At 34.9% G+C, this 17398-nt stretch overlaps 1 protein-coding gene and 1 pseudogene across 1 annotated transcript; both read right to left on the reverse strand.

The window, feature by feature from the left end:
- Positions 1-806: 806 nt before the first annotated feature.
- Positions 807-1739, reverse strand: LOC126018622 (olfactory receptor 4C16-like). Its single transcript, XM_049780724.1, has one exon. It carries the CDS (start codon positions 1737-1739, stop codon positions 807-809), a length of 933 nt encoding a protein of 310 aa, XP_049636681.1.
- Positions 1740-16045: 14306 nt separating this feature from the next.
- On the reverse strand, positions 16046-16965 carry LOC126017811 (olfactory receptor 4C11-like; annotated as a pseudogene).
- Between the last annotated feature and the right edge of the window lie 433 nt (positions 16966-17398).

The raw sequence follows: 17398 nt of genomic DNA on the forward strand, positions 1-17398 counted from the left end.
TAATTCTTACTTAATTGTAGGCTTTCATTGTTATAAATTTCCCCCAAAGCTGAAGGGATTGTTATTGAAACATAGTGTGCATAATACTCAACTATCAACAACTTTGTTGATCCTGGTTATTTAATTTAAGAAGACATCAAAGTAAGTCAAATTTGTGAGCTGTGTATGGCCCCACAATATATAAGAGGACATTGTCCTGATTGTTAGGAAGAAAAGTCAATTAACAGTGCATGATCAGATATAGTGATAATTCTTATTAATAAAAGAAACATCTTGTGTGGGTTTAATGCTAGAATATGAGCATAGAGATGTCATCATGTTTACAGAGAACATGTAAGTCTGTGTAATGAAGGGATGGGAAAACACTGGATAAAGATAAACAAATACAATGTAAGTAAGCAAAGTAGTGAAAAATATAAAATAATATCTATGATGGGGCTGCTTGCACATCACCTGTCTCTTCTATATTAAAGTGAACTTAACAATGTCTGTTGTATAAATTCACATTACCATTTACATAAGAAATTATTCTCTTGTCAAGTATCATTATATCATCTTATCAATTAGGAATTAATATTCTTTGGCAATGGGTCTGGTGTATGGATGAAAAATTTTAAGAGCATTGTAAATATCATACTTCAATAAAATATAATTTACTAAAAGAAATAAATATGAGCAGTATTATAATCCTGTCACCTAAACTCTAATTAAAACATATGCATCTGTAAAACCATATAAAAGTAAATAATATTCTTCATGAAATTCTCAGACACACTGAAAACAAGAAGAAACATTTGAAATTTTCTTTATATTTCGCCTCCTGAAAATAATTTATTGCTCCATAACTTTCTCATGGCATTTTTCACTTCGGCATTTCTAAGTGTATAAATCAAAGGATTGATCAAAGGTGTTCCTATAGTATAGAAGACAGATATCATTTTATCCATAGAGAAAGTAGTTGCAGGACGTGTGTATATAAATATGCATGGACCAAAGAACAAAATGACTGCAGTGATGTGGGAGATGCAGGTAGAGAGGGCTTTTTTCCTGTCCTCTTTACTGTGATTTTTGAGATGATGCAAGATGACAACATAGGAGAACATCAGCATGACAAAACTCACAGTACAGATGGCTCCACTATTAGATACCAAGAGTAGATTGATCCTGTAGGTGTCTGCACAGGCAAGATTCAGCAAAGGCTGCAAGTCACATACATAGTGATCAATCACATTAGGACCACAGAAAGGCAAACTCAAGGTCAGAAAAATCTGAGTTAAAGAATGCACACAGGACCCCACCCAGGCCACAGCCACCAGTGCTTTACAAACTCTGCGATTCATGATGGTCATGTAATGCAGGGGTTTACAGATGGCCACATAGCGGTCAAGAGCCATGATGATCAGGATGAAGATTTCCAGGCAGCCAAAGAAATGCAGTGAAAAGATTTGTAGGATACACTCATTGAAAGAGATAGTGGCATTCTTCAAAAGTGCATCCACGATCATTCTGGGGGCTATGCAAGTAGAGAAGCAGGTGTCAGACAAGGATAAGTAGAAGAGAAAGAAGTACATGGGACTCCCAAGTGCTCTGCTGGTTTTGATGGTAGCAACAATCAGAAAGTTTCCTAGCAAGGTTCCCAAATAGAAAATCAAGAAAGAGACAAATACTATTCTCTTTTTAATAGGATCCTGAGACAAGCCGAGCAGAATAAATTCAGTCACATTCGTCTTCAGGTGCATGATTTCAGGAATGAAGAGACGGTATCAATATGAGTTGGATTATCTGTAGGAAAAGAAAATAGTTACATGTAGCAGACTTCAAGAGGTGTTGGTTGTGGCGTTGGAACATTGTTTGTTTACATTTAACATTTATGTTTACATTTAACATTGTATGTTACATTTAAGGGTATTATAAATCACAGTGCTTAAATAAGATTTGAAAAGTAATAAGTGGTACTATTTCACTTTAAAAATAGCATCTTTAGGGCCAGAGTGGTGGCACAAGCTGTAGGGAGTTTGCCTTGCATTCACTAACCTAGGACGGATCATGGTTCGATTCCCTGGCGTCCCATATGGTCCCCCAAGCCAGGAGCACTTTCTGAAAGCATAGCCAGGAATAACCCCTGAGTGTCAATGGGTGTGACCCCCCAAAACAAACAAAAAAAGAGAAGAAAAAGAGAAGAAAAACAAGATTGATAAAAGAAACAAAGCTGTGGTTTTCCTATTTGGATAACAAAAGTCTTCCAAGATCAGAAATTTTTCCTCAATATTTATGGTTAAGTTGATATTAAACTAGATAAAATTTAGGAAGAAAATATAAGAGGAATGGGAGTCATTAAAATCTAATAAAAATTTATTTATCTGACTATGTTTCCCTTCAATCACATCCATAATATTAGTCTTATTATATTTCTTAAAATTTGAAAGCAATTTAAAAATAGGCTTTGGTAGACTTAAGTATAATTTTCTCATGTCCTGTTCCAAATAAAAATGAGTATTTTATTATGTTTTCAAATTAATGCAAAATCTAATTTAGAATTTTAAATTGACTATTTAAACATATAATAAATAACATGTAATTAAACATCTAATATATATGATTGAATTACCTAAAATTCTGCTATTCAGAATCTCTAAGGTCACTGACTTTAAAGTCATTGATTTTAACATTCCAAATGTTTAATAAATATCTTTGGACTATACAATATTTTACAGAAGTTATCTTAAATTATATAATAAGCCCATTCTTTTATTTGGCATCTAAAATAATGATCATTATAAAATATTTTTACAAACATATGCCATTTGATAGCAAAACTTTGGTTTGTGTACTACTATTTCATTACATCTTCTTGAGAACAAATTTATTTACACATTTAAGATAAAGCAAAAATAAGCAGACAATATATTTATTGGTTAATAATTGAACTCTCGTAAAAATTCTCTAGTTTGGGGGGGTCTGGAGAGATAGCATGGAGGTAGGGTATTTGCCTTGCTTGCAGAAGGACGATAGTTTGAATCCCAGCATCCCATATGGTCCCTGGAGCCTTCCAGGAGTGATTTCTGAGCGTAGAGCCAGGAGTAACCCCTGAGCGCTGCTGGGTGTGACCCAAAAACCAAAAATATTTTTTAAAAATTTCTATAGTTTAATAAATATGCTCCTTCCTTTCAGCAATGTCAGCTAATTTTTAATCTACTTCAACCATCTCAAAACTTCAGGATCCAACTGATAATACATCCCTCTAGAAAAATATTAGCAATGCTTTCTAATAAAAGATATTCTCACTCCTGATCCCTCAGGATACCTTCAATGCTTACCTTATTATATTATATACATCACTTAAATTCACTTATGTTAGTATTTTTCACTTATCTTGGACAATTAAAACTCTCAGGATTTTATTTTATATAGTATACAAACTCAATGCCTTGTAAAATATGGGTACTTAATATAAGCCCTCTTTTAAATTTTCTCAAATGCCTTTTACAATTTGTTTATCTGATTGCTTTAGTTCTATGTTAATTGTGCTTCACATTATTAATCTTCTTCCTCCTCCTAATATATTTAGTATGATTAACATAAAATGTGGAAAATAAATCTCCAAAATTAATATTAAATGACACAGAAAATCAACTGTTTTAATGAAAGAAAAATATATTGATCTCTGATAGCACCACATAGACCAAAAAATGTTCATCTGACATCTATAAAAGGCAATACGCCCTGCATGCAGCTGGTCCATGTTCAATTCTGGCATCCAATATGATCTCTTAAAGCTACCAGGAGTAATTCTTGAGTTATGATCCATGAATCACTTCTATGCACAAGCCGATGTGCATGCCAAACAAACAAACAAAAGGCAAAACCCCCACAAACTATAAAAAGTGCAATTTGAACATGCATATTTACAAGCATTACAATGAATCTTCTAAAGGAAGTAAAAAGGTACAAAGATTTTGCTATGCCTCTTTTCAGAAAGACTATTCTGTACTTGTCCTTATGTTAAACTGGGTGTATATCCTTCATCTCAATACTAGTTAATGCTTCTCATTCTATTATTATGTTATATGAACTAGAGACAAAATGAAAGAAGCAATACAGCATATCTTTTCAAATATATACTTACCGCAACATTTTTGACCATATGTAGCTGCCTTTATACTTTGTCAATGAAGTAATATACAGAAAATTGGGTTCATTTGTGGAAGAGCTTAAGGCATAGCTGGAAGCAAGCAATGGAGAATATATTAGGATGCACTAGAGATGTGATTTTTTAAATTTGAAACATTCAATTTTAATGTAGAAAGCACAATAGGATTTATTTCTTTTCTTGAGAATTCAGAGATTTCTCCAAGCTTCCATTTCTTTAGGCACTTGAGACATTTATTTTAAAATATCCCTTCCATCTGATATTTACTCCCATTATATTCTTATGGAAAGTTATCTGGTTATCTCAAGTTTCTTTTTTTGTACATATAATGATAAAGTATCATCTATGAAAAAAATGATAGATTTCTTCTTTATTACATAGATTTAATATACTAATTGCCATTTTCCTTCTATATTTTCCATGAAAAGTTATTGAGTGCTAAGGTTTAAATCCAGACATGTGTCAAGTTTAATTTATATTACTATATCATTTTTAAAAGAGAAAATATGTAATTATTCTGTACTAAAACATAAAACACTTCAAAGTTGATAATTAGACATGAAGAGCTGTTGTTCACCAGAATCTATGTCAGGAACACCTTTTCTTTAATTTGTAACTAAGCATACTTTTTTACATCTTAATTTCCATAGTAAGGATTTACCTCATTTAGCAATTTTAGATAAAAAGTAGTTGTGAGCTTCTTTTCTTTTTTTTTATTCTCTGATTTTTGTTTTCTGATTTGAATCTTCCATTATATTTTCTCTATTCTCTCTTTTTAAAAAAAATCTTTATTTAAACATCATGATTACAAACATGCTTGTTAGGTTTCAGTCATAAAAAGAACAGCCCACTTCACCAGTGCAACCTCCCAGAACCGATGCCCCCATCTCACTCTTCTCCCACCCTCTGCCTATATTCGAGAGACTGAAATTCTATTTCTCTCACTCACTACCATTGTCATGATTGTTGTTAATATAGCTGTTTCTCTAATTGCACTCACCACTATTGTGGGCCGGTCAAAAAATAAAAACAATCCATTATTTTAATAATACCAGAATCAATAGAGATGAGGGCTGGAAAGACAGGCCCATGATGTGAGCTTTCTTATATATTTCCACATCAAATCCATAGTAAGTTGTAGAAATGCAATGTATATTATACTCCAGTAGCAAAGAAATCTGTGCCTTGAAAAACTTTGAGTTAAGGAGTCTGTTATATGATAGTGTTAATATTTAATAGAATTTGCTTAGTTGCAGTATATTTAAAACATTCACCGGGTTGTTGAACAAAGTCACCACAGGTTGTCTGGAAGTATATTTTAAAATTGTTTTAGAATATTCTGAAATAAATTACCAAGTCTAAAGATTTAAATTACTTACCTTCTAAAGCACTCTAAATTAGTATCAAATATTTGTGCCCACTTTAAAACAGTAGTTCTAGAGAACTGGGCAAAATAAACTCTGCCCTGTTTGCCATGGGGATTATAATATGATGCAAGATACGAGCATCCTAGAGAGTTGTATTCCCTACAGCTTATTTTCCTCTGCAGACCAGAAATATTCCAAACATTGTAATAGTTATATATTTGGTTTGTCCACATATGTTATCAAAAATATATGAATTCTCCTCAAACTTAGAAGTTGAAAAGAAATAAGGATCTGGAGCTATTAGATGCTTCAGACAATTATGCAAGAGAGCATGAGGAATATATAAATGAATGCAATTGGGAGCAAGATAGTGAACAGGAAGAAAAAATGTAGTGTATGATAAAATAAGTAATCACAAAGACACAATTCGATCCTTATCAGTTCTTTCATCACATATTAGAAAACATTTTTTTAAGCTCTTAGTCATAACTACCTAGCAGGGGTCTCAAACTTGCGGCCCGCGGGCCGCAAAAGGCCCTCCGTACAACATTTTGTGGCCCTGCCCTAGAGAAATCTTTTTTTTGTTTTGTTTTGTTTTGTTTTAGTTGTTTGGGTCACACACCCCAATGTTCAAGGCTTACTACTGACTTTGCACTCAAGGATCACCCCGACTTTGCCTCCTGTGGCCCACAGGTAAATTGAGTTTGAGACCCCTGACTGGTCCCTAAGGAAAGGCAGCATGGTATATTTTTGAAACCATAAATTCAATTCTGTGATTAGTAACCAGCCTCCATCAAGAAGCCACTGATTTATGTTGAGTTTTTATGGACTCTAATTAATAGTGATTACAGAATAGCTATCTTACTATTTTCAAATTTATTTTCATTGGGTTTGTTAATGCATGTCTATGGATATGATCTTTATTAATAAATATATTTCAAGATTTTTTAAATGTATGAATACGGGCCCGGAGAGATAGCACAGCGGTGTTTGCCAGTGAAAGCAGCTGATCCAGGACCAAAGGTGGTTGGTTCGAATCCCGGTGTCCCATATGGTCCCCCGTGCCTGCCAGGAGCTATTTCTGAGCAGACAGCCAGGAGTAATCCCTGAGCAACGCCGGGTGTGGCCCAAAAACCAAAAAAAATAATGTATGAATCCATATATTATAGGTGCCACTCCAATGGTAGGCTACAATATAAAAGATATGAAGGATAATGAGAATTCATGAAGCTAGAAGTAAATAACATAATGGATATTTATTATAATATATCTAAATACATCAAATAATTTCTTCCTTGTGTTATTTTGCTGTTTGTACTGCTTTTATTAGATAATTCTCTGCCTCTTTATGATAAGTAGGATTAATAATTTGACTACATTTTTTAAATTAAAAAAGGGTGCTGAGCAGGAGTGATAGTTCAATAGGAAAGTTATATGCCTTGTTGACCTTGTTGTAACTAGGTCAACATAGTTGACCTAGGTTTATTCCCTGGCAGTCTTTATGGTCCCCCAAGCACCACCAGGCGTGATTCCTGAGTGCAGAACTAAAAATAATCCCCTGAGCATAGTTGGGGTGACCCTAAAATAAAACAAACTAAATAAGATACATATTTTCTTCAGTTAAAAGTTTAAGGAAGTAGAAGGCTTATTATCAGATATGCTGACACAATTTTTTTTATTATTTTATAATCCTAAATTAAATATTTTCATTTTATCAAGGAGATGACTAACCTACCCGGCTTGTTCTTATAATATGGGAAAACACAATTTGGAAGAAAAAGAAAAATGCAGAACTTAACTTGATTAAGAACTAGTAAACCCTGTTAAAAGTTGACATGCAAGAGAACAAATTTCTGGTCCATTTCTTCCAGAGAGGACTGACGTTGATAAGGAAACTAGGGACCTCAGAGACAAGGTCAAAGCTACATGAGGGACTGTAACATAGAATCATCAGAAATAACACACCTTTCTTTACTTTGACTCTAGCATTAACTGACCCCTTTCTAATTTCTGCAAAGTAGTGATTATGATTCTTCAGGGTATGAAGTCAATATAAAGCGGTAGGGGGGGGCAGGATATGAAAACTATGGAAATAATCTGTAGAAAAACAGTTCTTGAAAGGGTAGTTTAACCCAGATCCAGGGAAGTTGAAGGTCATCCTGTGAAAATGGACATAAATAAGTTTAATGTGAAATATTCAGTTTTGCTGTTGTTATTGTGTGGACATCACACCTAGTAGTTCTTAAAAACTATTTCTGGCTCTGTAATGATGTACCAGAATGTTCCAGGTATTTAATGGATGCCTTATAGCTAAAGCACTTGTCCAGCCCTTGAGTCATTGTCCAGAAACCTCTATATTTTTATTTAAGAAATGTTACAGATAATTTTTTATGGGGGCATAGCAGTAGCACAGCAGGTAGAGCATTTGCCTTACAAACACAGACCCAGATTCAATCCCCAGCAACCCTTATGGTCCCCAGAGCCTGCCATATATGATTTCTAAGCACAGATCCAGAAATACTCTCCGAGTGCCTCCATGTGTGGCCCCAAATCAAAGTTAACCACCATATTCTCTATTCTACCATGATACAAATATTACTGAAGTTTATGGTCATTTATCCAATTTTAATGCTTTGTTTAATATGATCTTTTTAAGGGTCATTAGAGAGTACCCATTAGCAAACTGCATGTAGTCAAACAAAGCATGTAGTCAAAACAAAATCAAATTAAAATAAATTAGTTATGAATATAAAGCAAGATCCCCATTGAGTTACTAGCAAAACTTTTTCTCTTGATTTTGTGTCTATAATTTTTAGGAGCTATAAAAAAGTGTCTATTGCTCTTCTGATGATACAAAAAAGCTATAGTCATAAATCTGGTATTACCTGTAAAATGAAAAAATAATTTGAATTCACAATTTATTGACCCTAACTCATTTTGGAAGGTAAATAACCATCTCAATATCTCGAAATTATTAATGAAAGGGATTAATGAGATGGATATGGGATTCAAGAGAATTTTAATTTCTTTTATTTTTCCATATAAATATATAAAAACAGCTTCTTGTGAAAAATAAGGATTCCTTTTAAGTAGAAGCGAATATATCACTTAAATGATTATTGTACTCTCATATTTGACAGACAAAATGCAATTAGAAAGAAATTATTTCAGATATTCTTACTTAAACTTTATTCTGTGGGACTGAAGTGATATAGAGCAGGTAGGGAGCTTATCTTACATGTGGAGGACTTGGAACTCTATATAGTCCTATGAAAGTTGGCAGGAGAAATTCCAAGTGCAGAGGCAGGAGTAACCTCTGAGCATATTTTAGTGTGGCCCAAAGACCCCAAAAATTAAAAATAAAATAAATTGGATTATGTCTTATAGAATTTAATTTTAGAAAAAGTACATTTTTACTCATTTTACATCTAATGTTTCTCATATTTTCATTTGCGTCTGACAGCATGTATATTTTACCTCTTAGAAGCACAGGGTTCTTTGTTTGTTTGTTTGTTTTTAGGTCACACCCAGCAGCGTTCAGGGGTTACTCCTGGCTCTTTGCTCAGAAATCACTCCTGGCAGGCACAGGGGACCATATGGTGGGATTTGAACTACTGTCCTTCTGCATGCAAGGCAAATGCTATCTCTCGGGCTCCAGAAGCACAGAGTTTTATAAAATGTCTTACCAATCAATGACATAAGAGCTAAGTGTCTAAGTCTTATAAAACTAGCTCATGAGCATCAGCTTCTTCTTCACCTTCTCATTTTATTTTATTTGGGGAGGCAGGCTGAACTTCTTAAATTAAGAATTAAGACATTTTATCTCCAGAGAAGCTCAGGTTTGTGATGACTAGTTTAGCTTCAAACTTTAAGAAAACAAGGAGGTTTGGCAGGCCCATGCCATGCCGGAGGCCTGCTTGGCCAGGCATGGGGGGGGGTGCGGGATTTGGGTAACCCCAGCACCCCTCTGCCGCCTTGCTCCAGATCTCCAGGGCTTCCCCGGGCCACACCCCTGGGCAAGCCGGTGAGTTGGGTCCCTTGGTGGAGTTTGAAGGTACCCTAGGCCTTCCCCCACTATCCATGCGGCTCCTTAGGGAGGGTCTGGGTGGGGCTCTGAACTTCTGTTCTCCCAGCTTCTTGAAGGATCTCTCCTTCCTGGGAGCCGGGAGTCTAGCAGGAAGAGGTTTGGCAGGCCCACGCCATGCCGGAGGCCTGCTTGGCCAGGCCTAGGGGGTGTGCGGGATTTGGGTAACCCCAGCACCCCTCTGCCGCCTTGCTCCAGATCTCCAGGGCTTCCCTGGGCCACACCCCTGGGCAAGCCGGTGAGTTGGGTCCCTTGGTGGAGTTTGAAGGTACCCTAGGCCTTCCCCCAGTATCCATGCGGCTCCTTAGGGAGGGTCTGGGTGGGGCTCTGAACTTCTGTTCTCCCAGCTTCTTGAAGGATCTCTCCTTCCTGGGAGCCGGGAGTCTAGCAGGAGGAGGTTTGGCTGGCACTGGTAATCTCTGTCCAGTCTACATTTTCAAGCCCCCGCGCGCACAAGAAATATTAATAGTACTCTCACAAGAAACATTAATAGTACTCACTATCATTGAATTATGTTTTTATGTATGCAGAATGTCCATTTTGTACTCTGCCCTTTTGCATACCCCTTCATAAGTTCATATTTCTCTTTAAGTTCTTTAACTCCTATCATCATTACTCCTTTTTTACCCTTTCTAACTTAAGTACTGTTGAGTCCTAATTTACAGACCAAAGTGGTGCCCTAGAGTTAACACCCACCCAACTATTTTAAAAGGCATAAAAAGGACACATATCTTTTCAACATTTTATGGGTGTTTTCTTTGACGGCTATAACTTTTGCTAAATACTTTCTTATACAGTGATGATCCCCCCCCCCATGTTTTTTATCTTCTCTTTATGAACTGCTCAATATGGAATTTGGTGTGAAAGAATCCCTCAGTTTAATACTTATGTTTGAACCAAGTCATGGGTCTTGTTGGAAATGTTCTTATGCCCCCATATATCTGATAGCACCACGTGGCTTTATATCTTGTTTGCGTAGGCACAATAACATAGGAAAATACTATACATACCAATAAGTTCTTATCTAATAGAAATGGGAACTCACAAATCTTGTAGTGCAATGAGACCTTACACCCTGAACATTGACATAAAGACCTGGCACAGGCCTCAGAAGAATGGGCATTCTCCATTTACCCCTTGATCTACAGAAGACATTTACAAAACATCCAAGGTTGTATATAACATCACCCGGAGGCATTCCTGTACCAGGGACGACCCTACAGCTGATCAGACATCGATCTACTCAAAAGAGACATCCCTTAACACTGAGAAGACAACAAGAACAATGACCTGTTTACTGGACAGGGCTTGCTGTATTGCCCCTTTATGGTGAGGTTTGTCTATAACATCACCTGGAAGCAATCCTCTACCATGGAAGACCCTACCACTGTTCAGACATCGTCCTGCTCAAAAGAGACTTCCCTTAACACTGAGAAGACTTAACAACAACAACCTGCTTACAGGACAGGGCTTCCTGCATTGCCCTTTCATGGTGAGGTGAAACGAAAAGGCTCTCCACATCATGACTTCAATGTAGGACATGCAGATTCCAGAATCTTTAATACAGAAACATGAGACCAACAACAGAGACTGTGTGATAAGTGTGTTGGCGCTACGGACAATGTCTTGGAGCGAACGATAACTTGCCTGAGGCCTAGAGCTGGTCTTATGCCAGGAAACTTCAGGGGTAGGATCTCTTTGTATTTAGGCCAAGGCTATTCCTTTCCATGCCTCTCATATTTTGGTGGGCCTATGCAAACAACAATTGCCACTCTAACACCGTTTTTACTGTGCTCCTTTGACTCTAATCCTTAAAACACACCCACTTAAAATTTGAGGTTAACTTAAGCTAATATGCATGTACATGGAAATGTAAAAAATACTATGCCTCTAATGTTTAAGGAGTTACGTAAGTTTGATGGCTTTAGATTGCCTTGTGTGCTGTTAAGAAATATTATAATGTGCTACAATCTGGGGACTTGAGGGAAAAAGTAATTGCACATGGATTCTGTTTTATTTATCTTAACTTTCTTTGGTGAAAATTCAAAGTTAAGATATCAGCAAGGGGACTTCTTCTGATAATTATGTTATGGGTGATTGTCCTTCCACTGTAACTTTACCTTATCCTCTTTCTTTGCATCTTTTGTTGTCATAATTCATAATAAAAAATTATAAAAAAAAAGAAAACAAAAGCTGTCAGAGTGCTGCTCTTGCACTGATCTAGGTTTGATCCCTGGTTTAGTTCCTAAACATGGCCAGGAGTAAAAACTGTAAGTATAAAGCCAGAAGTAAACCCTGAGCACTGATGAATGTGCTTCCCTCAAAATAACAAACAAAAGAACTATACAGCTACCTTTCCTATACAGACATTTACATAATATAAATATGAATTTAATAGATATATAGACATAGAAAATATGGAGGTAAACAAATATACACATATATTTCTATATAATATACACATATACTTATATAAAGATGCTGCTTCATCACACCACTATATACTGTTATCTTCTACCACTGCTCAAAAATCCCATGTCTTTTCCTCTTTTGGTATGCAGAGATAACAAATCTCTTGCCACTATCTTAGAATTTGTTTCCATTGAATGATGTCTTATCTCTCACATTGATTCTTTATATTCCACATATATGGAAAATCTATTGGTGATCACTTTTTATTTCTGACTCACTTCAATTTTCATGATACCTTCCAACTTCATTCAGGTTGCAATAAATGGCATAATTTCAATTTTTTCTTATATCTTGGTAGTATTTCATTGTGTACATATTTAATAACATTATAAATATAATAATAATTATAATCCATTATACATTCATCTGTTGGTGGGAGTCTGGAGTAGTTCTATTTATTTATTCTTGTTTCATTTTCTTATCCAGTGGGGCTGTCTTATTAAATATTACTTGGAGATTGATATCATACATAATTTTCTCTAGATTTTCTTTCATGTGTTTTAAGGCACAGGATCTAATAGCAAAGTCTTGAACACACTATGAATTAAATTAGACATTTTATGAAGCAGGGATCAAGTTTTGTTTTTTGACATAAGAGAAACAGGGTTTCCCAGAAACATTTGCTAAAAATGCATCCCTTGTCTCATTTAATTGATCTGTCCTTTTAGTCAGAATAGTAAGTGTTGGAGCCAGAGTGATAGTACATTGCTTAGGGCACTTACCTTCTATGTGATCAACTTGGGTTTGATTCCAGGATCTCCCTATGTTTTCCTGAACCAATCCAGGAGTGATGCATAAATGCAGTCAAGACTATGTAGACCCTGAGCCCAACAGTGTGTGCCCCCAAACCCCACAAAAAAAAAATACCAATCAGTTCAACTGAAAGTTTTTCCTTAGTTTCTTAACTCAGTTCCATTGTGCAGTGTCTCTATTCCAGTACCATGGCCTATATTGATCATTATAGTTTTAGAAAAGAACATATTATTATATTTTTATAGCATAATTTTTAAACCAGGCAATTGTGCCTTAAATCTATTTTCTTCTTAGATTTGTTTTTGATATTCGAGAAATACTATAGTTTTCTAAATGTTTGGGATATTCGTTTTATGCTCTTAATGCATTGGCAATTTGATAGGGATTGAAATTATTATCAATTTCCATTTCTAAAGTTTATAATAATAGATTCTCTAAGCTATTTAATGTTTGTTGAAAAAAAACCTCACTAGAATTAATAAATCTTTATGAGATTTCAAACTTTAGATGGCTTTATTTTTTTTTTTGTTTGTTTGTTTTTTAGGTTTTTCAGTCACACCCATTGATGCTCAGGAGTTACTCCTGGCTATGTGCTCAGAAATCGCTCCTGGCTTGGGAGACCATATGGGACACTGGGGGGGGGGTCAAACTACAGTCTATACTAGACTAGTGCAGGCAAGGCAGATGCCTTACTGCTTGCACCACTGTTCAGGACCCAACTTTACTGTCAAGTAATTATTTATTGCTTAGCTGTCTATATACCTGAGGCATTTGATGAATTTTACATATATTTAACTGTTTGGTGGGAAAAGATTTCATAATATTTTCCAGAAAGAATGAAACAGTTAATATTTACATGAATTGTTGATGAGATCTTTTGCCCAAATTCCAGATGTGCTTCCTTTTTTTTAATGGATTACAATACCACAGCTTTGAGGTGAAATTGCATTTTATTTTTTAAATTTATTTCCATGACTAAAAGTAATGAAAAACACCTTTCACATATGATGAATCATATTTGTTTCTGCTTTGGGAAAGTTTCTCTTTAGATCTTTTTTGCATTGTAAACTTTTTTGTACTTAAATTTTCTAGGTGTTTTATATGTCTTGGATATTTGCCCTTTGTCATATATGTGATAAAAATAATATTTACTACTGAGCAAAGTATTTTTTATTATATACATTTCTTGTTATCTCTCCAATGTTCAAAAAGTGTTATGGTAGAGTAAGGAGGGCATTTGTTTTGCCTGTGGCAGATCTAGGGTTCAATCTCCAGCAACCCATATGGTCACTGAAGCACTTCCGGAATCATTTTTGAGTGCAGAACCAAAAGTAGTACCTAAGCATTGTCAGGTGTTATGTGCTGCTGAAGCCAGCACAATATTTGTAATTCTATGTTCATTGCAATGCTATTCTCAATAGCCAAAATCTGGAAATAAGTCAAATGCCTCAGGTATATAGACAGCTAAGCAATAAAAAATGAGTTGAGTACAAAGTACAGCAAGTAAAACCTCTTAAATAAATGGTGAAAGGAAAAGTCATGGTTGGTCACATGTAAAAAAAATGATATGACTCTTTTTTGACATTATGCAAAAATGTAGATTCAAAATTGATTAAAAACCTGTATGTTATATCTGGATTCAGAAGTCATTTTGAGAAAAACATGCAGAACTCTACTTACATTGACTCTCAGAGCATCTTCAATAATTCAATGCTATTGGATAAGCAAATAAAAACAAAGGTAATAGAGACAATATTAAAGTAAAAAGTTTCTGCTCTTCAAATAAAAAGATGGCTGAAATAAAAAATGATTTATAAATTGGGTGAAATATTTGCTTGCCATTACAGACTAAGAAAAAGCAATATCCAATATATAAAAATATATAAAGTACTTGTAAAACTTATAAATTATTGTATCAAAGTTATTCCTTCAAAAAATGAGGAAAGAGAGGAACACACACTTTCTAACACAAGGATCATTAATTGACTGTTATATAAACAAAAATGTTTTAGCACTTTTCATCAAGAAAATTTGAATAAAACAATGAGATAGTACAGTGTACCAGTCAGATAAACACATCTAAAAAAAATAAAATCCCAGAAATAACCAATGGATTAACCATGGAAGTGAGGGGAAATGAATTCTCATCCACTATTGATAGGGCACTCTTATCTTAAGGTCTTTCAAAAACAATATGGACACTTAATCAAAAAGGGTAGAAGTGAGTTAAAAGATAAAAACAGTGGAAAGAATTTTGATGCCAAGCAAAGAGTTACTGTTTAATTTGAATGGTTTTTACCTTTCTATAATTTGTTTAAGAAAAAACATGTCATTTTTTTACCATTTATTATATTTTAATTTTTTTCTTAACAAAAAAACGTTTTCTATTATTATAACCCCTATATACCAATTATGCTAAGAACTAAGTTTCTCAATGCCTTCATAACACTACCTGCAAAAACCACTAAATATACTCTCAGTCAACTCAATAACCAAAGGACAAACTGTTGTGTTACATTTAGAACACTATTTATTAAATCCTTCAATAGTGAACAATATTCTTAAAGGACCTAATAAAGTAATGACATAAATTAATACACATATTTATTTTTTGTTCTAGAAGTGCTTTAAAAGAGCTTAAAGTTTATTTAAAACATGCACTAGCCATAAGACTGAGATAACTAGTTATACTTATTAATCTGATATATTTTGATGTTATGATAACATCAACCTCATGAATTCTTCATGAGACAGTATTCATAATCAATAATGAAAAACTGCAGTCGGAGCAATAGCACTGAGATAGGGCTATCACACGGGTGTTTGCCTTGCACTCAACTGACCCAGGACAGATCATGGTTCGATCCCTGGCATCCCATATGGCCCCCAAGCCAGGAGTGATTACTGAGTGCATAGCCAGTATAACCCCCGAGTATCACCGGGTATGATCCAAAAACCAAAACTAAATGAACCAAACCAAACCAAACAAACAAAATAAACAATGCTTAAACTAGAACTTTGCAAAAGAAAAATAAAGGGTGAAAATTTCAGGGAAGCTAATGTCACATGGCAGAAGCACACACAAGAAGGAGAGAATGCACATTGAAATTCATTTGCACAAAAATGCTGGATATACACTATTGTATTTGATAGTAGAGATGTAGTTAAGCAATGATATAATAAGGAATTAAGTAGTCCTCTGATTTAACCTTGGTTTCCTCAAATAATTTTCTTGTGCCATAATTTTCTCATGGCATTTTTCACTTCTGCATTCCTCAGTGTGTAGATGATGGGATTGAGAAACGGTGTACCAATTGTATAAAACACTGCCACCATCTTGTCCATGGGAAAAGTCATTGGAGGGCGTGTATAAATGAATATACAAGGACCAAAGAATAAGATTACTACAATGATGTGAGAGGTACAAGTAGAGAGAGCCTTTTTCTTCCCCTCTGCACTGTATTGTATCATAGTGAATGCGAAATTGCAAAGTAGGAGAACATCAGAATCACAAAACTGCTTGAGCAAATGGCACCGCTATTAGACACCAATAGTAAATTGATCTTATACTTGTCCATACATGCCAGTTTGAGTAAGGGCTGTAAATCGCAGCAAAAATTATCAATCTAATTAGGGCCACAGAAAGGCAATCTCAGAGCCAATGCAATCTGAGCTATGGAATGTATAAAAAATCCTATCCAGGCCAGAATGATTAAAATGATGCAGACCTGCCGCCTCATGATGGTTGGGTAACGCAAGGGTTTACAGATGGCTAAATAGCGATCGGCAGCCATGAGGATTAGGACAAAGATCTCCATGCCGCCAAATACATGAAGTGCAAAGGCTTGAAACATGCACTCATTATAAGTTATCACTTTTTTTGGCAAACAGTGCATCCACAATAAGTCTTGGAGCTGTGGACGTCGAAAAGCAGGAATCAACAAGAGACAAGTAGAAGAGGAAAAAGTACACGGGACTTCCAAGTGTCCTACTACACTTTATGGTCACAATAATTAATAAATTGCCCACCACAGTCCCCACATAGAAAATGAAGAATATTGCAAATACCATTTTCTGTCTCAGGAATCTTGTGTCAATCCCAAAAGTATAAATTCATTTACACTGTTATTTGTCTGCATTGTTCTAATTGATGAGATGAATGTTCAATTAGAAGTTGTCCATCTGGAAAGGAAAAAGTATGAAGTGAATGCTAAGTTTGTAGGTTCAATACATATGCTGGATCATGGAAGTTTTATTTTCCAACAGTGATATTAACTTCTGGCTTGTTTATTAACTATATTGGATATATAATATGCAATCAGTTTATTATTATGATTAAACAGACAACATATATATAAATTACGAAACTGTAAATAATTATTTAAAATGAATAAATATTAAAGATTTTTAATGAGGGCATATGTTCCAGATTTGAAAGATTTGAATGTTTTTCAGCATAGATTTTTAGGAAGCATGCTACAAAATTACAGACAAAGAAATCAAGTTTTACCTGTGTTTTCATATTTCAATCTGGTAGTCCAATTTTAAATACATTTTGTAAACAGTACATAT

Source organism: Suncus etruscus, chromosome 9 (assembly GCF_024139225.1).
Source record: "Suncus etruscus isolate mSunEtr1 chromosome 9, mSunEtr1.pri.cur, whole genome shotgun sequence".
NCBI classification, from domain to species: Eukaryota; Metazoa; Chordata; class Mammalia; order Eulipotyphla; family Soricidae; genus Suncus; species Suncus etruscus.